Raw genomic sequence first — 23,037 nt, 5'->3', positions numbered from 1 at the left:
GAAAAAACAAACAGCTTGAAATAATCTTCCTTTCTCCATGTTCAACTACCCGATTTGTTGAAGCTTATGTGGGACCCTTTGTCACCGACCAATAGCAAACATTTATCTGAAGAACGAGTTTCGAACTTTTCGAATCTCATTTTTGTATTGAGTGGGCGAACATGTTCCATAAACAACATTTGTCTAGTAGAAAACTGAAAGCACCAACGATTCACATAAGGACTTTTTCACATGATAAGGCAAAATATGTCGGTTACTATAAATTATTTTCAGTGAACAGTGAAAGTTCATTTATGCATTTTTCAAATCTCAGATCCGCATCCATCAAAATATCAAGATATTTTGCTTTACAAACAATATTTAGTAGTTCATTTCGAATGCAGATATTCGAAGAGTTAATCACTATGGAACAGTGAAATCTTGGACCAAAGATCATTACATTCGATTTACTAGGGTTTATGGATGAATAGTGGTCCGTTGCCAGTTCAACAAATATATTTATATCTGTATTGCTGCATATATTGTCTGCTGTTTTCGTCGGAAAGCTGTGATATATTTGAGTATCATCAGCGTATAAATGCATATGACAAGTGTGAAGAGCCTGAAGTAAGTGAAAAGTATATACAGAGAGCAATAATAGGTCGGGTATGGATCCTTGAGGTACTCCTGATTTGAGATATACGACATCTGAGCTGTATTCCTCTATACTAAACAGTGGAGATCTCTCCTTCGAATAGTCCATCAATAATTCCAAAGGTTGACAGAAAAATCATTATAATCCAAAATACCTAACAAAATAAATAATTATTAGTCTCGATCGCCCGACTGGAATCTGGTAGGACTAACACTCTACATTTGTTTTCATCTATTGCAATATGGAGAAGAGCGGATGTACAGCTATGCCCTTTTTGAAATTCCGATTGAACAGAAATAAGGCAACAGAGAAAAGTACAAGATATGGCTCTCTCCAGAATGTTCGCCAATAGGTACAGGCAGAATACCCATTCCACTCAAATCTTCAAATTCCACTGGACTTTATGTTTTAGGCAGAACCTTAACAATGGTTATTTTACAGACAGTTGGCAGACATTCTCAGTTGAACAGAAAAGTACGAGTCTGGTGCGATATGAGGGCAACACAGCTATATCAGCGTCGGTTTTTGTTTCACAAATAGTTTTCTACATAGATCATAGATTTCTTCTAAATTGAAGTCAATATCAACCCGCTCATTATTCTTATAAAAATTCAATAATTTCTGCGGTGGTTAATTTTGTGGAACTGATTTTATAAAATACCTATTCAATTCCTGATGGTTTTTCGAAATTTCCGGTATACCATTTTGCCTCTCATTTGTGAGCCTTGAGAGTTTTCCACATATTATTTGGTAAAGTATTATTAAATTCATGGGCAAACTAAGCTCTTTTTCAATGTTGTTTCCCATGAATTGACATAAAACTTCAAAATGTGTTTTTTTGGTTAACTAGCTATCGGACCCCTACGAACGACAGCCCTCAGAAGTCGAAACTTGTGCTAGCTAAGGACTAACGAGGTCTTCCCCTTCAACGTGTGATTCCTAACACGGGTTGGACGATAGCAAGTGGAAATCGAGCGTTCAGCCTGGGGCTTGAACCATCGACTCACACATCGGCCGATTGATTAAGTGAACAAAGCACAAACGTCAAACCGCCCGGCTACCGACCGACCTTGGTTTTAAGAATAATGGCTCGAACAATATTCAGCTAATGAATCATGTGTTCTGTACTGATTGAGGAGTGTTAGTTTTTCAAACACATTTCTCGTATTTTTCTTCTTAATCTTTAGTATAATAATTTCAACAAAACTTGCTAAAATGTCTTCCTAAAGAGGGATCTATTTCACTTCACCACTTCACACACCCTATATGCGTCAATAAATCTTTTGTCTTTGAGTAACGAATTATTCACAAATATCAAATGTGTATAAAACTGAACCCCTGGCGTAGAATAGATCCAAAACAAGCTCTTTTCCTAATCGCCAGAAATGTGATACTCTTCTCGACAAGTCTTTCATCAACCAAGTGAAGAAAGATTGACGCCAAGTTGGTTGGTCAAACGCGCGTCGGGAAGAGTATTCCATTTCTGGTGATTGGAAAAAGTGATTGTTCTGAAAGTATTCACCCTTCACTCAAAATACAAGTCGTTGTTCCCAACAACTCAAATGATATCATTCAATTTTACAGACTTCTGGACTGGATCACGATAAAGTCCTATGATTTCTACGAAGCTTCTTCTAGTAACTACACCGGAATACACAACCCTCTGTACCATTCCTCGAAAGAAACCAAATGGGAGAAGAGCCATCTCAACATGGAAGCGGCAGCTAACAACTGGATCAATGCTGGTATCAGCAGGGAGAAACTTGTACTGAGTGTAGCGTTTCATGGACGAACATTTCAGCTGAAAGATGCTGACAAACACGAAATTCATTCTCCCATTACTGGACCAGGGCCAGGTGGTGACACAGGGTTCCTGGACTACTCAGAGGTGAGAGGGGAAAAATTGTTAATGTCAAAGGATGGGAATGTTCATTCAGCAAATCATCAACTCATACAATTACACACCCAAAATCATGATTCAGTAATACATTTAATGGATTATTCTATGACACAATGTCTATTTGAATTCGTTCGTTAATTTGAATACCAGAACTTTGAATGAGTTACAAATAGCACACTGAACAACGAACCAGTTCAATTAGGTTTGAGAAATTAACATAGCAAAAACGTTCCATGCAATTTGTCCCAATGGTGCTTCCACTGTATAAAAACTAATTGAAGTGATTGGAAAGGGATAAAAAGTAGAAGAAGTTGAAAGTTGTTCTGTAATGACCAAATTCATCATGAAATCAATAATACAGAATTAAGTATCATCAATAATATGTTTTATTCACAAGCCTCCGAAAAAATGTAGTTTTTGTCGACATGAACAAAGTAACAAGTGAACAACTAATTTTATTTCTTTACAATATAGCCTATATTTATATAACGATATTTTCCAAATGTTTCAATTCACTAAATTCAGATTTGATGGTCGAGGTTAAGCCTTAACGGATCTTCCCATTTACAAATGAAGCGTTTTTAACGAAGGGGAATTGACGATACCAATTAAAAGATTATTTTCAATCATTTAGAAAGTGACATAAGTAACGGTTCAAAGATGTTGGTGTAGTAATGCTTCCCTGACGATTATGCATCAATCAGGTATTCAATTTGTCACAATCTGAAAAAATAAAATGAAAAATTATTTTGTTTATCATTCTGTTCCGGTTTTTACGAATGAATTAAACATTTTTATCAATTCATACGACTGCCTTGAAGTTGATAATTTAGTGAGATCGGGGATCGAAACCTTTTTAGAATGTACAAATGAAAACCTTTGCAAATATTCCAAATTCAGTGACGAAAAATCGATAGAGGTGAATGTCATTTTTTAAAGTAACTTGAACAGAGAAATATATTAATTGAAAACCAGTTTTGATTTCACAAATCTCATATAATACTTTTTCATATTTTTCTCAAACAATATTTTACATGTCTTGGTCAAAGAATCGCATTATAGTGAAGGCAATTTTTTATTACTATTGTATTGAAGTTAACTGTGATGTTTCAGATCTGCTCAACGTATGAAAACTATACAGATGTATGGGATGATGACCAGAAAACTCCTTATAAATATCACGAAGACAAATGGTTTGGATTCAATAATAAAGATTCTGTTTGGATTAAGGTAAATTCAATTTCAACGTCGGTTTTGCTGTCACCGAATGGTCTTGAGCTCAGCCCTAAGCCGATGGGGAAAACCTTTTGATTTTGATCCTCATTATTTCTGATTATTTACCATCCTCTGAAAATTCTGAGTTGTGAACATATACATAAATATGTGAAATACAACAGACGTAGCTGACATATACTTTTTACGGGACATATACAAGAGGGGATTTCAATAAGACATATTTTGTCAATTTCACTACTCATGGCAGATACGTCAGTTCGCAAAATGAAATATTAACCTATGAAAGAATTCAGTTCATTAAAGAAATCGGATTCCTTCAAATGAAATTGTATGAGATGAGAAGATTTGAATGTGAAAGGAGTTTTTTCTTCAAGTCCACAACAGTCAATATATATATACATTAAGCTCCCATTAGAAGTGTGATTTTTCTTTGAAGAACTCTTTCTGAAATTACAGAGTTGTTTATCCTCCAAGAAAAATATTTTCAATCTTTCAATTTTTTTCATTACTCATTTCATTGTTTATCAAGTGGTAGAACAAACCTGTAGTGTTCTACACTGCGGTTTTGAACTTCGCATTTTGGTTGTTATATCCTATTTCACCCAATAAAGACCATTACTATTATTATTATCAAACAATACATTAACAAAGGTCGTATAGAATTCACAGCCTGAGAACAAATTTCTTCTAACTTTTTTTTTCGAAGTAAATAAGTATTTTATTTTATACAGGGTGTTTCAAATTCGATCCTCACCATTGGAAACTATGAGAGATACGAAGATAGTTTTGAAATTCCGAGTATATCCGGAGATATCCGGAAAAAACAGAAATTTCGGAAAATGGTTTATATTTTTTCCTGGCTTCATTTTTCAAAGGATTCGAAAATAAATTGCACTTCCACATTGCCACTCTTCCCTACTACATGATGGTGTTTTCAGATTTGCTATCCGACGTTTTGTCTTCCGGCCACCATTATCAACTTTATTTTTTTTTATGGGCGATACATTGGATTCTTTCTGTTTTGAGTAGAATCGATTTACCTTTTCCATGATGTATCATAAATTATCATTCTTTTTCGAAAAATTGGAGATATTGAAAAAAATGATTCTTATCATAATAGGCTTTGACTTTAATGTTTTTAAATTTGACTTCCAATTTGTTACACTCAATGACATTTTGTTATTGTACAAGTCATTGAATGTTTGGTGAATGGCGAATGAAGAAAAAAGAGATATGATACAAATTTATTACAAATACGATAGAAACACAATGTTAGGATATCAGAAAAGTATTTAAACTTGTATCCCGAAAGACGAGAACCACATCGAACTATGCTCAAGTTATTGGATCAAAATCTCACCGAGTTTGGTTCATTTGAAAAGTCGAGGAAAAAATACGGAGACAGAATGGACCAGGAAACTAAAGAAAATTTGATAAATGAGGTATGTATGTATGTATGAGGTAAATTAGACAGTCCTTTTCAATAAAAATTAATAATTTGCAGATAAACATAATCCGGGGAAATCTGCACGTCAAATTTCCTAGGAAATGAATATTTCTCATGCAAGTGCTTGGAGACATATCAAGAAAAGCGGTTTAAAATGTTACAAAATACACACATCTCAAAAATTGCATACAGATGATCCCGAAAGGCAATTAGAATTTTGTAATTGGTTGATTAGAAGACCTGATTTTCCTGTTTTCCTGGAAAATGTAATTTGGACAGATGAAAGCACTTTTACAAATTGTAGGATATTTAACCGAAATAACGAACACATTTGGAGCTTAATCACCCCAGACAGTCCCGAAAAATTCAATCCCAAGTGCGATTTAGTATTAACGTGTGGGCAGGGATTGACAAAGATAGAATTTTGGATTTTCATTTATTTGACGGAATTCTGAATGAGAAATCTATCAGCAGTTTTTAATGTTGATTTTCGAAGACTATTTGGATGCTCTACCTTTGGCTAACTATAACAATATCTGGTTTCAACATGATGGTGCTCCATCGCACACTACCAGACGAGTATCTAATTACCTGACTGGGAGGTTTGGTGATAAATGGATAGGGAATAATGGGCCGGTGAGGTGGCCAGCAAGGTCTCCAGATTTAAGTGTTGTGGATACATTCATATAGGGTACACTTTGAAATAGAGTTTATGGTCAGAGGGAATATCAAAATATTGAGGACCTTCAACACATCATTGTTAGAGAGTTCGGAAGATTGAGGAAGAAGAAAATTATTCGGGAAGTGAATAATATACGAAGAAGGACACAGTTGTGTTATCATGAACAAGGCCAACATTTTGAGCATTTGCATGTCTTTACATTTTAGTTAATAATTATTGTTATTTGTTCAAAGTTCTATTTTCTTTGAAACGAACACAATGTCTAATTTACCTCATACACACCTCATTTATCAAATTTTGATTGTTGATTCTGTCTCCGTGTTTTTTCATTGGCTTTTCAAACGAACCAAACTTGGTGAGGTTTTGATCCAATAACTTGAACATAGTTCGATGTGGTTGTCGTCTTTGGGGATATAAGTTTAAATACTTTTCTGATGCCCTAACACTGTGTTTCTATCGTATTTGTAATAAATTTGTATCATATCTCTTTTTTCTTCATTCGCCATTCACCAAACATTCAATGACTTGTACAATAACAAAATGTCATTGAGTGTAACAAATTGGAAGTCAAATTTGAAAACATTAAAGTCAAAGCCTATTATGATAAGAATTATTTTTTTCAATATCTCCAATTTTGGCAGGAAGACGAAACGTTGGATATCAAATCTGAAAACACCATTATGTAGCAGGGAAAAGTGGCAATGTGGAAGTGCAATTTATTTTCGAATCCTCCCGAAAATCCCGAAAATAAAGCCAAGAAAAATGAAAACCATTTTCCGAAATTTCGGCTTTTTCTAAATATCTCCGAATATACTCGGAATTTTAGAACTTTCTCAACAGCATATTTTTAGTCAGGTAAATGCGCAACTTTGCGCATCCCCAACGATGAGGATCGAATCTGAAACACTCTGTCTATTGAACAACAACTTTTTATATGAACCATGAATCAACAATTGTACTGTCGATGTCGAATAAACCAGAATAACTTTTCTATTCATATAGATAGACTGAAGAAAACAACTTTTGTCTATTTTCCACTGAGTTTATTATTTGCTACGTCCGGTTTCGGTTTATTAGACTATTTTCAAAATGGTATAATAAACCGAAACCGGTCGTAACAAATGATTGAGCTAGTAGAAATTAGACAAAAGTTATTTTCTTTACTCTATAGTCAATATGAATTCCTACAAAATAAATAGGTCATCAATCGAACAAGTCTTCTATTTATATTTACTAAAATGAGATCAGTCAAGTAAAGATCTATCTCATATCACATTACCTCGAATTTACATTACCCAAAAATTTAAGTTAATTTTTTTGACAGAGCAGTTTTTGATGACTAATTTTGGTAATTTTTTTTTATTATTTTTCATTATCAACCAACCCCTGATAGAGGAGCCTGATAGAGATACTCTTTGATGAAATTGTTCATAAAGTTAATATTTTGCAAATAATCAATATCCAGTAATAAACGAAAAGACATTATGATTCCGTTTATTAGTATATTCAAAATCACAAATCGTAGAAGTAGTTTTTTTGAAACAAAAATACTGCAATTGGAAAAATTTGAAAATAGGAATTTTTCATATTTGATTTTTTTTTTCAGTTTCTACACTGTATTATACCCAAATGACTCAATTATAATTTCAACATTCTTCTTATATTGCCATTAAGATACCCTCTTGAACAATAAAGCATATTTCAACATTACTGAACAAAATTGGAGAAACCACGATTTCAAAAAAATTAATTTCGAAGACGTAGAAAATGATACTGCCAACGGTTATTCCCAAATTGTAATGACGACATTCGTACTATTTTAAATTATGAGACGATAGTTCTGCCAACGAGCAAACTGTACCCACATATTTATTTTGTTTTCGACTTGTCAACTTTATGTACCATTTCAGGGTGAATACGTGAGAAAGAAGGGCTTTTTTGGAGTGAATGTCTGGCCTGTAGATGCTGATGACGTCCATGGAAAATGTGGAACAAAACAAATTTTACTCAAACACATTCATGGAGGCATTGGAAACAAAGTGAACTGGGATAACGATTAAAACTGTGTATTATTCAATATTCCTTAGAAAATGTGATATAACTAATCGATATGATTAAATGAACTCTCTCTTTGGTATAATTTTAAGTGTAAGGTCATGAGTTGATATATTTTGTACAGTTTAATATCTACATTTCAAGGCAATACATAGTTTTGTAGTTTTCACCGATTACATTACAATAGCAATTAAATGATGAGTACGAGTTCTATTTCTATTCTGAAAAAACAAACCGTGTCGACTCGGCTCACAAAGCGAAAAAAACTGGAAAAATGATGCTCCAATCGCCCAGCATTACTCTATAAAAACGAATCCATTAAAAATTATCACGTGTCTACCTTAACAGCATGCTTCAGATACAAGAGCTGGAAGTTTCATGCAAAATATTCTGGAATGTATTGAAATGTTACGTTCAAAAAAGGTTTCCCTGAGTGAAACGGGTACCCCATCATATATATTGAAACAAGTCCTGGTACGATCAATAGAGTTATATGGTGTGGTAGCCTTCTATTCTCATCCGTGAAGACAGTTTCCATTTTAGCCTGAAATACATTCTTTTGAAGTTTTCCCCCTTAGAAATAGCTGGGACTATCTAGTCTAGTTCATTTGAGTATTTGAGAATATTCCAGAACATCCTGGAACATTCTGGAATATTGTTGTTTCTTACAAAAACTTCAAACACCTAACGTTCCACACCACAGTTGTGGAATGTTAGGGAATTGTCTCCCTGAACGAATACAGATACCCCAACTGTCTTATGAAATGAAACATTTGAAAAAACTGCCAACCTGTAGATATTCTTTGTCATGAACAACCAATAGCCTAATAACAAATATTGGAAGAATTCACGAATAAGTGACTACATATATAGACTGTATCTCTGTATCTGTGGAGTAGGAAGGGTGAGTGCAGACCCACAGCACTTAGGCCACATGTGACTCATTGTAAATCCTCCCGAGGACTCAACCTCCTAGGTCATCGTCCATCCTGTCCTTTCCAGGAAGGTGGACAGTTCACTAGGAGACATCTCATTTATATTGGCAGGTGTAGGCCAAGACTCGCCGAACACACACTCTCTTTGGTAATCTTGAGGTATCTCACGGTGGCTTCCGCGAAGGTTATGGAAGGTGCAGCGACATTACTGTCGTTGCGCGGTTTCTTCAACCTTCTTGAGGTCCCTCCGTAGAGGTGCACAAGTGAGGGAGTTTTTCTGCAGGGGCAGCCAGTTCCTTGCCTTAATTCAAGGCGGAGATCTTGGCGCCCGCCGCAGGAAGCGCCCTTGTTGTTGGAGGTAGAGTGGGGGAGGAGCAGGGTGACTTATAGTTGCTGCCACTCATGCCTCCTTCGCTCTCTTTCTCCTTTTGGCCTCGGCGCTGCAAATGCGCTCATGCATTGGCCTTTGTATTACATCACGAAGTGATTTGCTATGTTCAGCCTCATTCCAAGCGGTAGATAGGGGTGGACATTTCTGTTCATCTCCAGCCACCGCCTTGGGATTGGTTTTTGTTTTTGTTGTTTCTGTTTGTTTCATTCATGTGTGTTCCCCCGAGTAGCAAGGGAAGAGTTGGTCACCTCTGGCAGAGCCCCGAATTACCAGAGGTACAATGAGGTTTTGCACAGTTCCCCAAGGGGATCGTTCGTCCGGCCATTCAGCTGTCGGTATACGATTCCTTACACCTTAGCTTGGGTAGGCTGGACCACGGTGGCATATTTTGCAAAGGCTTTTGGGGAGTTTTACTTCCCCTCACCCTACTTATTTCTGCCACTGATCAGGAGGCAAAAACGGCCAGGGGTCAGGGCCTCCAGTCCCCTGGCCGTTCCCCTATCCTTCACCTGAGGACGCGCCTGATAGGTAGACCAAACCACGGGTATAGAATGTATAATTTCACGGACGGAGATAACTGTGCAAAATCTACTTTCCGGTGTTTTCAGCCATGGTCTGCAGGTTTTATGCCTGGTGTTTTGTCTACTGCTGCGGTAGACATTATTAAAGGTGATGAGGTAACAGTCTAAGTGATCCAATTGTTGTTCCCGTTGTTCCCAACGCAGATAATACAATGGTGGTATTTGACTCCGGTTTTAGAATATTGTCAAGTCGCTGTGGTCAAGTCATCATGATATGTATAAACTATTTTTACATTTCAATGTGGAATCACACGTTAAAAGGTAAGACCTCGTTAATCCTTAGCTCGCCACAAGTTTCGACTTCTGAGGGTTGTCGTTAGTAGGGGTGCGACAGCTGGTTAACGGAAAAACAGAATGTACCATCTAGATTAATGCCAGAACATAATTGTTTTCAAATGCAATATGACATCGCAGTTCGAAACTGAGCGATTCTTGTTTTCTGTATTAGTTTGTAATTTTTTTCTCAAGAAGGTCACAAATAGTTTTTTTGTTCATGTTTGTCTCGTTTGATGTTGAATAGTACAATTCTTGTTGTTTCACAATGAATATATTTTAAATATGAGACGTATGACTGAATTTTTTTGTCAAGTTATTTTGATGGTCTCTTAAAAATCCAAACTCCGATTCTGCAACCTTCAACATACACTGACTACTAATCCATGTGAATGTGTTTGGAATATATCAACTGGGTACGCTACTGTGTTCTTCCACCAGTCAAACTGGAAGTGGGAATTTCGATTTCATATCGGTTTAAAAATGGTTTTAAAATTGTTCAGTTTTCCATCTAATTGATGACAACTCTCCTCTCCTATGGGGATAAAATGAACACTCTGAAGATTGTTCACATTTTTTAATGATTGACCTCTTGTGAGGTTGAGGTGAACTGTTTCACGATTTAAAATGTATAGTATTTGTTATTGTAGTTGTGTGTTGCTGGCGTTTCTTCAATTATTCACTGGTAAGTCGCAATTCTTCAGACCAATCGACTTTTCCTTTCACTCTGTTTATGCGATTTATACTAATAGCAACATTAAGAATTTATCAAAAATTTCAAAGCAACTACATATTACCTGTACAATGTTTTATGTTATTTCAAATACTGTTACAGAAAATGTGACAATTATTCGCCTTTGTTTACAGATTTTTATTATTTCATTTTTCTTCACTTTTCATCTTTTGAATATATCGGAAACAATATCGATTTGAGTGTTGAAATTCGATATTGGTGCAGTTATAATTACTCAATTTTTTTTATCTGTTTAAAATGTGGCATCCTTGGACAAGTACTAATAGTAATAACGCAGGCTTTTTCCTGTGTGGTGATTCCAATAGCGCTGGTAATGCGAAAACGAGATACCAATGAATAAGATTCGGATGCATTTGAATATTGAAACACAGAGAGTATGTTTCAATGTATATAACATGGAAGCTAATATTTTTGAGGAATGGTTTGAAAACACATTGATCCCAAATTCGGATGCAAATAGTGTAATAGCTCTTGACAATGCTTCCTATCATTCGCGAGAGCTCATCAAAGTACCGAATAAAAATTTGAGGAAAGATGAAACACAAAGGTTTTCAATGGATAACAATTTGTATTTTGAAGATAACCATACCAAAAACTAACTACTTGAAGTTTCACAGAGAAAAACATTTGAAAATGTGTATGTCCTTAAGAGTATGGCTGAAAAGTATGGACACACCATACTGAGACTTGCCCCCTATTTTTGTGTTTTCAATACCATCGAGTTGATTTGAGGAAAATCGAAACAAAGCATCAGGCGTAAAAATAATTTTCCAAAATTTGATAAGAAGGTAATAGAGCTAGTTAAAGAAGAAGTATCTAAATATTACCGAAGAAGACTAGCAGAAAAGGAATAAAAAAGTAATTTTTGTTGAAAAAGACTATATGGAGATTGGACACTTCCATATTAATGGTGGAAATAAATTCATTCATTTATTTATTTTGATTTAAATGATGACAGTGATAGTGAAACAGAGAATATGGAAGAAGAATTATTAGAAGCTTTCGAAAAAACTTAGAGAAGTGTTTTTGAAGCGATCGAATGGAAATATTTGTGAGTAAGTAGTATTCAGAAGTATTTTCAATCATCATCAATCTGTTATTTAAATCCCTAATTTCCCTATATATATATATATATATATATATATATATATATATATATATATATATATATATATATATAAATAAGATAAATAGATATATATATTATATATATATATATATATATATATATATATATATATATATATATATATATATATATAGTGGATAGTCTTAGCGACTGGAGAAATGTACAGTAAAATGGATTAATGAGGAAAGTTTCATTGGATCAGTGTAGTTCTGAACTGCAGATATCACCAGAAGATGGCAAATGAAACTTTGCCGTTGTTAAAATAATCTTAGTTATGTGTCAAGCTTTTGATATACTTCACATCTTCATCAGTACAACTACAATACTAAGATTACATATATTTTGTGAAAACTTGTGAGAACTTAGTAACCTGAGAATATAATGGCTTAAAAACGAATAGAAAAAACAAAATAATGAAGTTATCAAAAGTCGACTGACAATGACAAGTGGGAAATTTCTGAATACTATTGACATGAATTGATATGAAAAGAAAGATGAGTCCTAATCCTGAACGCTGTGGAACACCACAATCAATATATTTCATTGTACTAATTTTTTTGAGTACAAGTTATACTGACTGAGATATGATTCAACCTATGAATAAATATTACCTTCCAAAACAATAAATTCAAGTATTTTCAAGAAATTTAAATCGCTAAATTGTGGATGTAGCCGTTACTACGTGGTAGGATTCGTAATGATGAAAAGGGAATTGTAACAAATAAAAGTGGTAAAAAACATAGAAAGTTTCAATTTTCTTTTCTTCATTAATTCAGATTGAATCTGTCGAATTGAATATTGAAAATTGTATTCATCACTGCGGACTTAGTATCACCGGATTTACACAGCAATTTAAAAGAATCTGAATAACCCGTATCTAGTGTGATGACCGCTTGAACAAGTTCATCATATTTTGATACACCAAGCAGCACTGTCTTGATAGAAGAGTATTGGTAAGAATGTTACATTTAACAAATATTTTTTAAACTTTCCAAGTGGTTAAGGAAATTGTCTGGGTTTTTGATATTGAACAAGGTATCACAGAACTCTGTCACTAAGTTGAAGAGCCACATTCTTGATACATAAATCACTTAATTTATTGCAGTTATCTAAGGTTAAGTCAGTGCATAGAGTAATACATGTTGATGATGGTAATCTAAGAAATACTGTGAAAAAATACATGAAAACATTATTTGAGAATATACGGTAAATGCAAGATTAACTAAGTGAAGCCAGTGTAACATATATGTGTAACCAATGGTTTTTAGTTGCGAGTCATGCGACTTAACATGAAACAATAACAATTATAGGATCAGTAGTAATCATAAAAATCAGATTTGCTTTCGATTACACGAAACGCAAAGTTCTGCTAAAGTGAGACAACGATGGTAGTGTTGAAACTACCGAAATAGCTGTCTCTAACGTCTAACCACCATTCTAGATCGGAAGTAATGCTGAACACTTTGATAAGTTCACTTTTATGACTGCTGTAGAAACTCTGAGGTCAGTTGGAACAATACAAAATAGGAATGTAAAACCAGTATAATGAGGTATTATAGGTAGTATAGGTTATTGAGAATTGTATTCACATTTATTTCAATTGCTAGCATCTTTTCATTATAAATGAATTGAAGAGGTTTTTTAAAATTCTTCCAAAACGCTTTCGACTTTCGTCATCATCAGTGCTCACCTGAAAGTAAGTGATCTAGTTGAAAAGGGAATTTAGTGATAATTGAAGTTGCAAAATTTTTTCAAGGTTAAGAAATTTGGAAAAATTGTTTGAGATTACTTACTTGTCAGGCAACAGGAAGTATCAAATTGAGTAAATTGTACATTTGTAATATTTGGCTTATATAAAACAAAATAAGCTTATAGCGAAGAAAATACATTTTTGGATTGAGGCCATGTGGTTCAGTCAAAGCATCAGATGAAGAAGAAAAACTTGAGACAGAATGAGTCAAGAGTCATGTTAAAATAATGGTACTAACTTGAGGAGTGATCCATTATGGATTTGATTAAACATGTAGAGGAAAAATATTGAATAAATTATATTAATAAAATGTGATCAATTAATAAAATTCATAATCCTCTTATGAAGGGGAAGGAAATCTCTGTTTAAGTTGACTTGAGTATTCAAACAATGATCATTGTTGGAAAGTTCTGTAGAAATCTCCAACTCTTCAAACAAGTCAAGTCTGAGGAAATTTTTATTATCTATTTTATGTAATATTTTGGAATTTCTATTGGGACTAAAGTTGTGATTGTGAAATTTTATGTGGTGGCCAAAAGCAGATTTATCGGGTTTTTTCAGATGTTCATTAATACGAGTAAAAAGGGGTCTACAGGTTCTACCAATGTAACATGCCGAACAATCAGAACAGTCAAGCTTGTAGACTCCACTTCCGTGTATTTTGTTGATTTTGTCTTTAGAATTTACTAAAAAGTTACTTAAGTTGTTTTGCGTGATTGTGAAGGCCTAGCAATGGGTAATCCTCTTTCACCTTTCCTGGCTGACATTTTCATGGAAAATTTGGAAAATTCCTTCATAATAAATAAAATTGATAAGATTCCCAGTTGGCACAGATATGTTGATGACTGCTTGGTTTTCATAGATGGTAACTCTAATGTAGTACATGATATCCTTGACTCCTTAAATAACTTACATCCAAAAATTAAATTCACACTTGAAATAGAAAAAGACAATAAATTAAACTTTTTAGATCTCACTATAACAAAAACTAACAACAAACTAGATTTTTCCATTTACAGAAAGCCAACCCAGACTGATCATGTCATTCCTTTCAATTCATTTCATCCTATGCAACATAAAATGGCTTCCTTCAATTGTTATGTTAACAGATTGTTGAAAATTCCCTTATCTCCCTCCAATTTTAATTTAGAATTAAATAATTTAAAACAGATTGCTGTCAACAATGGTTATCAACCATCCATTATTCACAAATTAATTAGTAAATTTGAACTCAGATCAGATAGAAGATTGGCCTTCACCTCTACCACCTTGACTAATTCACCTTCTGTGAAATATTTTTCCTTACCTTATTTTGATCAAAATATCTGTACTGTTATTTCCAAACTTATAGAAAATACCATACCTGGTACAAACATTTTTTTAAAATCTCAAAACAACTTAAGTAACCTTTTAGTAAATTCTAAAGACAAAATCAACAAATTACACAGAAGTGGAGTCTACAAGCTTGACTGTTCTGATTGTTCGCCATCTTACATTGGTAGAACCTGTAGACCTCTTTTTACTCGTATTAATGAACATTTGAAAAAACCCGACAAATCTGCTTTTGGCCACCACATAAAATTTCACAATCACAACTTTAGTCCCAATAGAAATTCCAAAATATTAAATAAAATAGATAATAAAAATTTCCTCAGACTTGACTTGTTTGAAGAGTTGGAGATTTCTAAAGAACTTTCCAACAATAATCATTGTTTGAATACTCAAGTAAACTTAAACAGAAATTTCCTTCCCCTTCATAAGAGGATATAATTTATTCAATATTTTTCCTCTACATATTCAATCAAATCCATAATGGATCACTCCTCAAGTTGGTACCATTATTTTAACATGACACTTGACACATTTTGTCTCAATTTGTCTTTCTTCATATGATACTTTGACTGAACCCCATGATGGCCACAATCCAAAAATGTATTTTCTTGCCTATAAGCCTATTTTGTTTTATATAAGTCAAATATTACAAATGCGCAATTTACTTAGTTTGATACTTCCTGTTGCCTGACAAGTAAGTAATCTCAAACAATTTTTCCAAATTTCTTGACCTCAAAAAAATGTTACAACTTCAATCATCACTAAATTCCCTTTTCAACTGGATCACTTACTTTCAGGTGAGCACTGATGATGACAAAAGTCGAGAGCGCTTTGCAAGAATTTTAAAAATTATACACTTTAATACAAAAAACCTCTTCGATTCATTAATTCAAATGAGTGTATTCAGCTTTTCCAAATCTTTTTCTCTTTATTATAGTTGGCAATGACAGTATTTCTTTGGTCATCTCCAGGGTGAATCCTTCTGATCCTTTCAAGTTCAGAATACTGCTCTCACATAGTAGAACCAAGAACGAACCCTCGAAGTAATCAACTCGTAACCATTTTCTTCGTCATCTCACCTATCAAAAGTATCATACCTACAAAGTAGCTCCAAATAACGAAATATAGGTAGGATGCGTTTTCTACAGCGACGAAGAATATCAGATGCAAGATCCCAGGTTAAACAACCAAAATTTACCAGTCTATCGTATCAGGACCTAATTATATCAACTTAAAAGTTGACAATTAGGAAATGGAAAGAAAACACGAGACTCTTCATTGAGAACTGATGAGTCAATCGGTGAAGACAAATCAGTGGAATCAGTAACTGATGTTCGTTGCTGTCATTACTGATGACAAAATCACTCCATCAATATCATTCATATTTAAAAAAAATTTAAAATTTCATGAAATTGATTTGGATTTTCCCCATACCTATTATCAAGAAAAGGAAATCAGCTACACTTTACGAACACACCCTCGAAATATTAGGTGAATGTAGTGTATGTATGTCATTATAGATTCCACAATTTCTGTTTTCTTGAATGATTATCGAATGTGATGTCAGCAATCTGCTAGAAGAAGACATCACTGGCATTTCTGACCACATACGAATTGTCGGCGCTATTATTACTTTCAAGTACGTCGTACGTAAGTCATGTCTTATCATTCAATAACCACTTTTTAAGGAAGTTGACGTAGGTTCATTCATAATATTCTGGATTCCAACCGATTGTTGGTCTTGTATTTCCGTTACAGATTTGTTATTTTCTGTGTAGACTTAACAAGTTTGAATGATGATCACCGACGTATTCTTGATTGAATCTGAAAGTAGCAAAATTTGATTTGCTAGTACTCAAACACTCTCACGAAATTAACTGGTGTGGTATATGTTTGTACTTGATATTATTTGTATACAGGATGTAACATAAGTAGGTACGATAAATTATTCAAGTGACGTATTCCTGAGACAATTTTAAGAAAAAAAGTCTATATGAACCTGTGTTCGAAAATGCTTCGTTTCGGAAATAGGAGGTGTTGAAACTTAAATTTTTTGTTCGCTTTTTGAAAATAACTCTTGCCAAAAATCAGTTATTTGTACAGTAATTTGGCATAAATTTTACTTATATATACACACAGCGAACGGCAGCTCTTCGTCTGGCGGCATTGGGCATGTGTTCAAGTCTAAACTAAGTATCGTTTGATAGTACAAAAAAAATGTTAGGCGCCACTAGAATTTGATTTTATGAAACCCAAAAAACAAAATATTGAGAATGACAGAGCCTTATGAAATGAAAGTCAAAATCTACAACAATAATTTATTACTACAATAATTTTTGTTCATGGCGTAGAATGATGATAAGATACAATGAGTTATATACAAAATCTGGGACACTACCTAAGATAATTATGAACGAATATGTTTTGTCCTCTACATGGATGATGAATAAAAATAATAGAATTTTATACCTTTCAAAGAGCTTCAGAATCAGCTCTGCCTTAGACGGTATATTGGTGATGGTGAACGTGTATGGTGGATGTGCCAAAAGGGTGCCTGGTGGATTTACTTCCAGCTGAAGTAAAGACTAGATTCAAACGCTTTTGCTGATATTGGTGGAATCAAATCTGCCTTACAATGGAACCTGCGTTCTGAACACTTCAATAGAACTATACATCGGACCTGGGATACATCTACGGAGTTTGGGACACTGCTACGGTTGAAAGTACTGATACGGTACAATTACAACAGGAAGCTGTTGAACAGGACCTCGTGGTACCCATGCTGGACTTCTTGAAATCGGACTCGAAAAAGGAAACTCCAGGAATGGATGGTTTCTTCTCAAATTATAGTGAGTAAAGACCATCAAGCCCCAGCGGAAAAACCCAGACAAAGTATCTTGAATTTCATTACTTTCGGACAGGTTAAGATTTGAACTGGAAATAATAAAGTTTATATATACACATATATATATATGGATATTTTTAAATGACAAAAACTGCAATGCCAAGAACTTCTATCTAATGTCAAAATGACTACTTGAAGAAAAGAGTAGTTGTTTCGACCCGCCAGATGGCATGTCTAAAGATTCACGTTTCGTAGTGTTGAATAAACAACGAACGCACCGAGTGTGGAAGGATGATGAGAACAAAACACATTAACCGATCTGTTCTCGGAACATGAAAGAAAATATCCTTCAGCTGATTGAAAGTTAGAGGTCGTGAAGATTCGTAAACTAGGATTTCGCATTCCAATATTTTGTCGTTATATATTGTTTTTGAGAACGTGAATACGTTGGTTAATATTATAGTATATTAAACCTCATCGCTGAACTGCAAATAGTTTTCAATGCATATGTTTAATACCGGGAAGTTAATAAAAACTCTTCGTTATTGGTTTGAGGAGCCTTCAGTCTTTACGTCTAGAACGTTCATGTCATATGTTTTATTTCTAATTTAGTACCAGTTGTTCAACAAAGCTGTGGATGCCAGTTGCAAAGAAATTTAAATATCTCTGGTTGAACGATTGTTAAAAAAGATTATGCTTGAATTTTCAATAATTCTGTTCATAAAGTGTCCTTTTGACGTATACTTTCAATGGGCGACACAAATCCAAAAAGAGACGGATTAGGCTGTACTACAATTGATATAAACGACGTGAATTAGACGATTATTAATATGAAATTTCACAATATCTGACAATACAAGGAACATACCTATCCACAAATGATTACTCGGAATAAATATTTATGATTTGATAGGTCTAAATAGAAATTTCATTCAACTATATATTTGGTTCATTTTTAGTCATTTCTTACATTTATATTTTCTTTTTCGGGAAAGTTCATTATAGATAATTATATAATTAAAAAATATATATATATATAATATATATATATATATATATATATATATATATATATATATATATATATATATATTAAATCTAATATATATATTAAATCAAAATCTCGGGTATGTCATCCCGAGATTCTGAAGTATGAATCTTTTGATTGTACTCGTATATCGCCTCTAGATAGTAACTTCCATGAAGTTGTTGTAGCAGAGGCTATTAATGTCATATCATTTTAATCAGTCAAAAATAATGCCTGATAACCACGAACTGAAAGTATTAATTGAAGTGCTGAAAACTTGAGAGAACTGCAATGAAAACGTTTATTAGAATCAGCGTTAAAAACAAGAAAGTTTTTTCAGAGATGAAATGAATTTTAAACTTGATCCTGAGTGATGAAACCAATTGTTATGTACTCGACAACTATTGAAATGAATTAGTGTTAGACCATTTACAAGCAGAGACATATTATATTTATCTGCATAAATGGCGCAGGTATTTACAATAATTAACTTCAATCCCTCCTATTTTTATAATAATTTAATTTGTCCGTAGCTCACAAGTTCAATAATACAAAAATAATGATCCGATAACTCCTGGAGAATGAGATTGGCAGAAAGATAAAACCAATTAAAATGAAGTAACCTGGAAATTGCTCTCTGAAAATGTTTTTGAAAACATGTCTTCAAATAAATTATCGATTGAAGTATAACTTATACATCGACGATTTCTCTCAGTGGTTATAATTCCATCATTATTATATCTACAACTTTAACGTTAGTTTCATAGTTGTTATGTGAATATCTGAAGTTCTGTTATTATATTAATATATGAAGAATTTTTAAAACAAAGCTATATAAAACTGCATTTTTTATCATTATTATGCTTATTTGGCCGTTCACTTCTTCATCTTGATATAAAAAATGTGAGAATTTTCCAAAGAAAGGAAGGAAGCAATCAATTTCAAAAATTAATTATATACAGAGATGTGTATATTATGTAAAGAAGTAATTTGCAGACACAAAATGAAAAAAAGCCCTCTCGAAACAGATATTTTCATGTAAACATTGAATTACAGGAAAGAAAAACATTTCGAAACAAATACTTCCATATGAACGCTGAATTATATCAAGTCGGACTGAATATAAAAATAAAAATTCATCTTCGTCGTCGACGAAAATTGTAGCTCATAAAATTATGTTTCAATAATTTTTTTCTACGAGCCACCGTTTCTGAGATATAACGATTCAAAAAGTTGTAAAAGTTTTAATAGTCATAATACGCACACGCCACCTATGAGGTAGCGCGTGGTTTTCCTAGTAGGTCTATTCCACGGGTCAGTTGTGATCCTGTTTAATTTGAAACTATTGCAAAATAATAGATATTAGCAAAGATGGAAAAGATAAAAGCAATTTAAGTTTAAAAAAAAAATTGAAATTTAATCGTCTGAGTTGTAACTCAAATTCTTCTTCTTATTGTTCTTCTTCTTGTTCTTCTTCTTGTTCTTCTTTTTGTTCTTCTTCTTGATCTTCTTGTTCGTCTTGTTCTTTTTCTTGTTCTTCTTGTTCTTCTTCATCTTCATCTCGAGTACATATAAACTGCATTGATAGCGATGTATCGCATATCGCAATATAAGAGCACGACCGGCCTTGACAATGAGTACATGCCAGAGAACAAAACAGTCCGGCTTTTTTGCAACCACATTTAGTACTGCACCCTTTTTGCAGTTGCAAAAAATTGTGCTCAGCAGTTTTTTCGGCGCAGGTGGAAGTAAAATTTGGACCGGTTCTAATGAATTATTGACCAATTTCCAACTCCAGTCTGTAAGGTCTAGCTGATAACCAAGCCACACTTGAACTTGGTAATATACCCGAAAAAGATGTTGATGAGCAGCTACTGAGGTTGAAGAAAGACAAGGTAATGGGTTTGTTTCATGCTATTGAAAATGATACTGGTTTGCTTAAATACTGATCTTGTTAGGGGTATATTATACTTATCGAGCCTTATCGGTTCCAATACCTCTTTATATTTGCAGAAAAAAGAAAAATTCGAGAAGCAAGAGCTCAAATTGGCCGCGTGTCTGTTGGCCAATAAAATTGATCATGCCTACGGAGGTGTTGCCAAGTGCCAATTATTTTAACAAAAATACAAAGTTATGAAACATCAGAGAGAGATAGATGACTTGCATAATTGATTTATTTTATTATAGTACATTAGCATTCGAGAACCATTTGAAAATATAGCTCGTTATGGAGAATTTTTTCATTAATTCAAACGTTAACGGGTTCATATACACTTCCATTATTGAAATTTCTGTGATATCAACATGAAAATGTCTACTGCCGGAGATATTTCAAAAATAATATTTTTATTGCGTTTTGTGTGAACTATTAATTATTACAACGATAATAATAAAAACAACAATAAAAATTAATTGGCGCTCCGGGGCGATTTCATTGTGTTATTTGGATCCCATGTATAATTGATTCTCCCTTCCAATGCATTCCTTGCACTTGCTTCTTAGATTTACTTGTCGGAAGTGACTGTGATTTTACTTTGAATCACGAATGAATCAGAAACTGTTTATACGCTCCGTGATTTTTACAATTTGGCAATGTTCATTATTTGTATTGTTCGATTTGAAAGGGTTATATTTTTAGGAGTGATTAATGGTCAATCGAACAAGAAGCTGGACTAGGTCCGTGACCTCACGGGCCTAGAAAAGCCTTTTTTTGATAATTAATTACGGGAAAACAACGCCATTTAGAGAGCTGAAACAAAGTGCACTATTTTTTAATTTGAAATTACTACCAAATGAACTGTAAACCAAAAATCATGAAACAAGCCCATTGTATTTGTTTTTTACTTTTGGTTTTTTTAACGAAACATGCATATCTATACTTATCCAAGCAGGTTGTATTTTAGGAGCTCCGTACACAGAAAGAAGAAAGCGAATGCCGTTAGTGATAATTTCTTGTCGAGTTGAATTACTATTTTCAAAAACTTTAGCACATTAAACTAAATTTTGTTTTTCAAACATTTTGAAAACTGTTATTTTACCCCCCCCCCTGTAAAATGCAGATGTCATATCACAGCCATTTATTGCATGTAAAAATAGCATGCATAATCTATACATCTTTGTATAGAGTCAATTTTTAAAATTGATAGGCTTTCTTACTTTGCTTTGGAAGATTCCCACATTTTTTGTATCAAAATGGAGAAGGCCAAAAACTTTCTTTCCGAAAAATTAATCTCTACTGATGAAAATATACCTTTTCAATAATGCTTATTGTTTGAACAATATGAATAATTCCCCAAAACCAGCGCTGCTCCAAAAAAGATGTATAAAGTCACTTTGTAGCGTTATAACCATGTTTGAAAAATAACTGATAACTCATTTGAATAATGAGCATTCATTGTTTGATATATAATTGTTCCATTGCAGGTGTCTGTTATTCTCAACTTTCAGTACCAGAGATTCTATTCCAAGCACAATATGCCAATTCCACAAAGTTCAAAAGGGAGCTGAATGAGTAAGTCTGTTTTGAGTAAAACTACAAATACAAACTGAGAAAAATATATATAATGGGACATCGAAAAGGTACGACAAGGGTCATAACTTTACACATGAATCCAAAAAAACCACCAAATTTGGAAAGAAAAACAAGTTTCGACCTAAAATTCACTGCAAAGCTAAGCGGGACTGCCATCCCCTATTTCCTATAAAACGAATAACCTAACTGGAAAAATCTTTCGATTCCCTATTCCATTTCGAATAAAAATCATATCAACTGGAATGTTCCAGATAGAGTTTTTCGGCAAAATTTCTAGTTTTTGTCGTACAGCGAATATGGGGTTTTGGCTTTCTAAAAACATTCCAATATAGTTTTTTGTAATTTCCGATATGATAAATTAACAAAACGGCGACATGTGTTTTGTCCTAAAATAAATTCTTACCATTTTATACTCTAAGAACCTCCAATCGGATAAATAATTCTAAGCTGGATAAAACTATCTGAGCAGAGCTGTTACATACTCAATTCATTAGTAAAAACAGGTAAAACTATGTTTAAATTGGTAATAACGGG

The 23,037-nt window shown here is 33.6% G+C and overlaps 2 protein-coding genes across 5 annotated transcripts in view; both read left to right on the top strand.

Annotated features, from left to right (window-relative positions):
* Positions 1-8,161, top strand: part of LOC111510097 (uncharacterized) — a 39,905-nt gene extending 31,744 nt beyond the window's left edge. Inside the window, exons 12-14 of the mRNA XM_023165957.2 lie at positions 2,219-2,522; positions 3,648-3,764; positions 7,810-8,161. Of these exons, the coding sequence (XP_023021725.2) occupies positions 2,219-2,522; positions 3,648-3,764; positions 7,810-7,959 (571 nt within the window). The 3' untranslated portion in view covers positions 7,960-8,161. The remainder of the gene's footprint in view (positions 1-2,218; positions 2,523-3,647; positions 3,765-7,809) is intronic.
* A 2,424-nt stretch (positions 8,162-10,585) lies between these two features.
* Positions 10,586-23,037, top strand: part of LOC111510098 (uncharacterized) — a 49,537-nt gene continuing 37,085 nt past the window's right edge. The window contains exons 1-2 of one of the 4 annotated variants that reach the window (XM_074173268.1): positions 10,586-10,819; positions 22,395-22,482. In XM_074173268.1, coding sequence (XP_074029369.1) covers positions 10,762-10,819; positions 22,395-22,482 — 146 coding nt within the window. In that variant the 5' untranslated portion in view covers positions 10,586-10,761. Of the gene's footprint in view, positions 10,820-20,684; positions 20,867-22,394; positions 22,551-22,881; positions 23,007-23,037 lie in introns of those variants that run through there. The other 3 variants (XM_074173270.1, XM_074173269.1, XM_074173271.1) reach the window with 3 other exon arrangements.

Source organism: Leptinotarsa decemlineata, unplaced genomic scaffold (genome assembly GCF_025532065.1).
Source record: "Leptinotarsa decemlineata unplaced genomic scaffold, Ldec_3_MD MMD2_tig00000218_RagTag_RagTag, whole genome shotgun sequence".
Lineage (NCBI taxonomy): Eukaryota > Metazoa > Arthropoda > Insecta > Coleoptera > Chrysomelidae > Leptinotarsa > Leptinotarsa decemlineata.
This window is presented reverse-complemented; position numbering and strand designations above follow the sequence as displayed.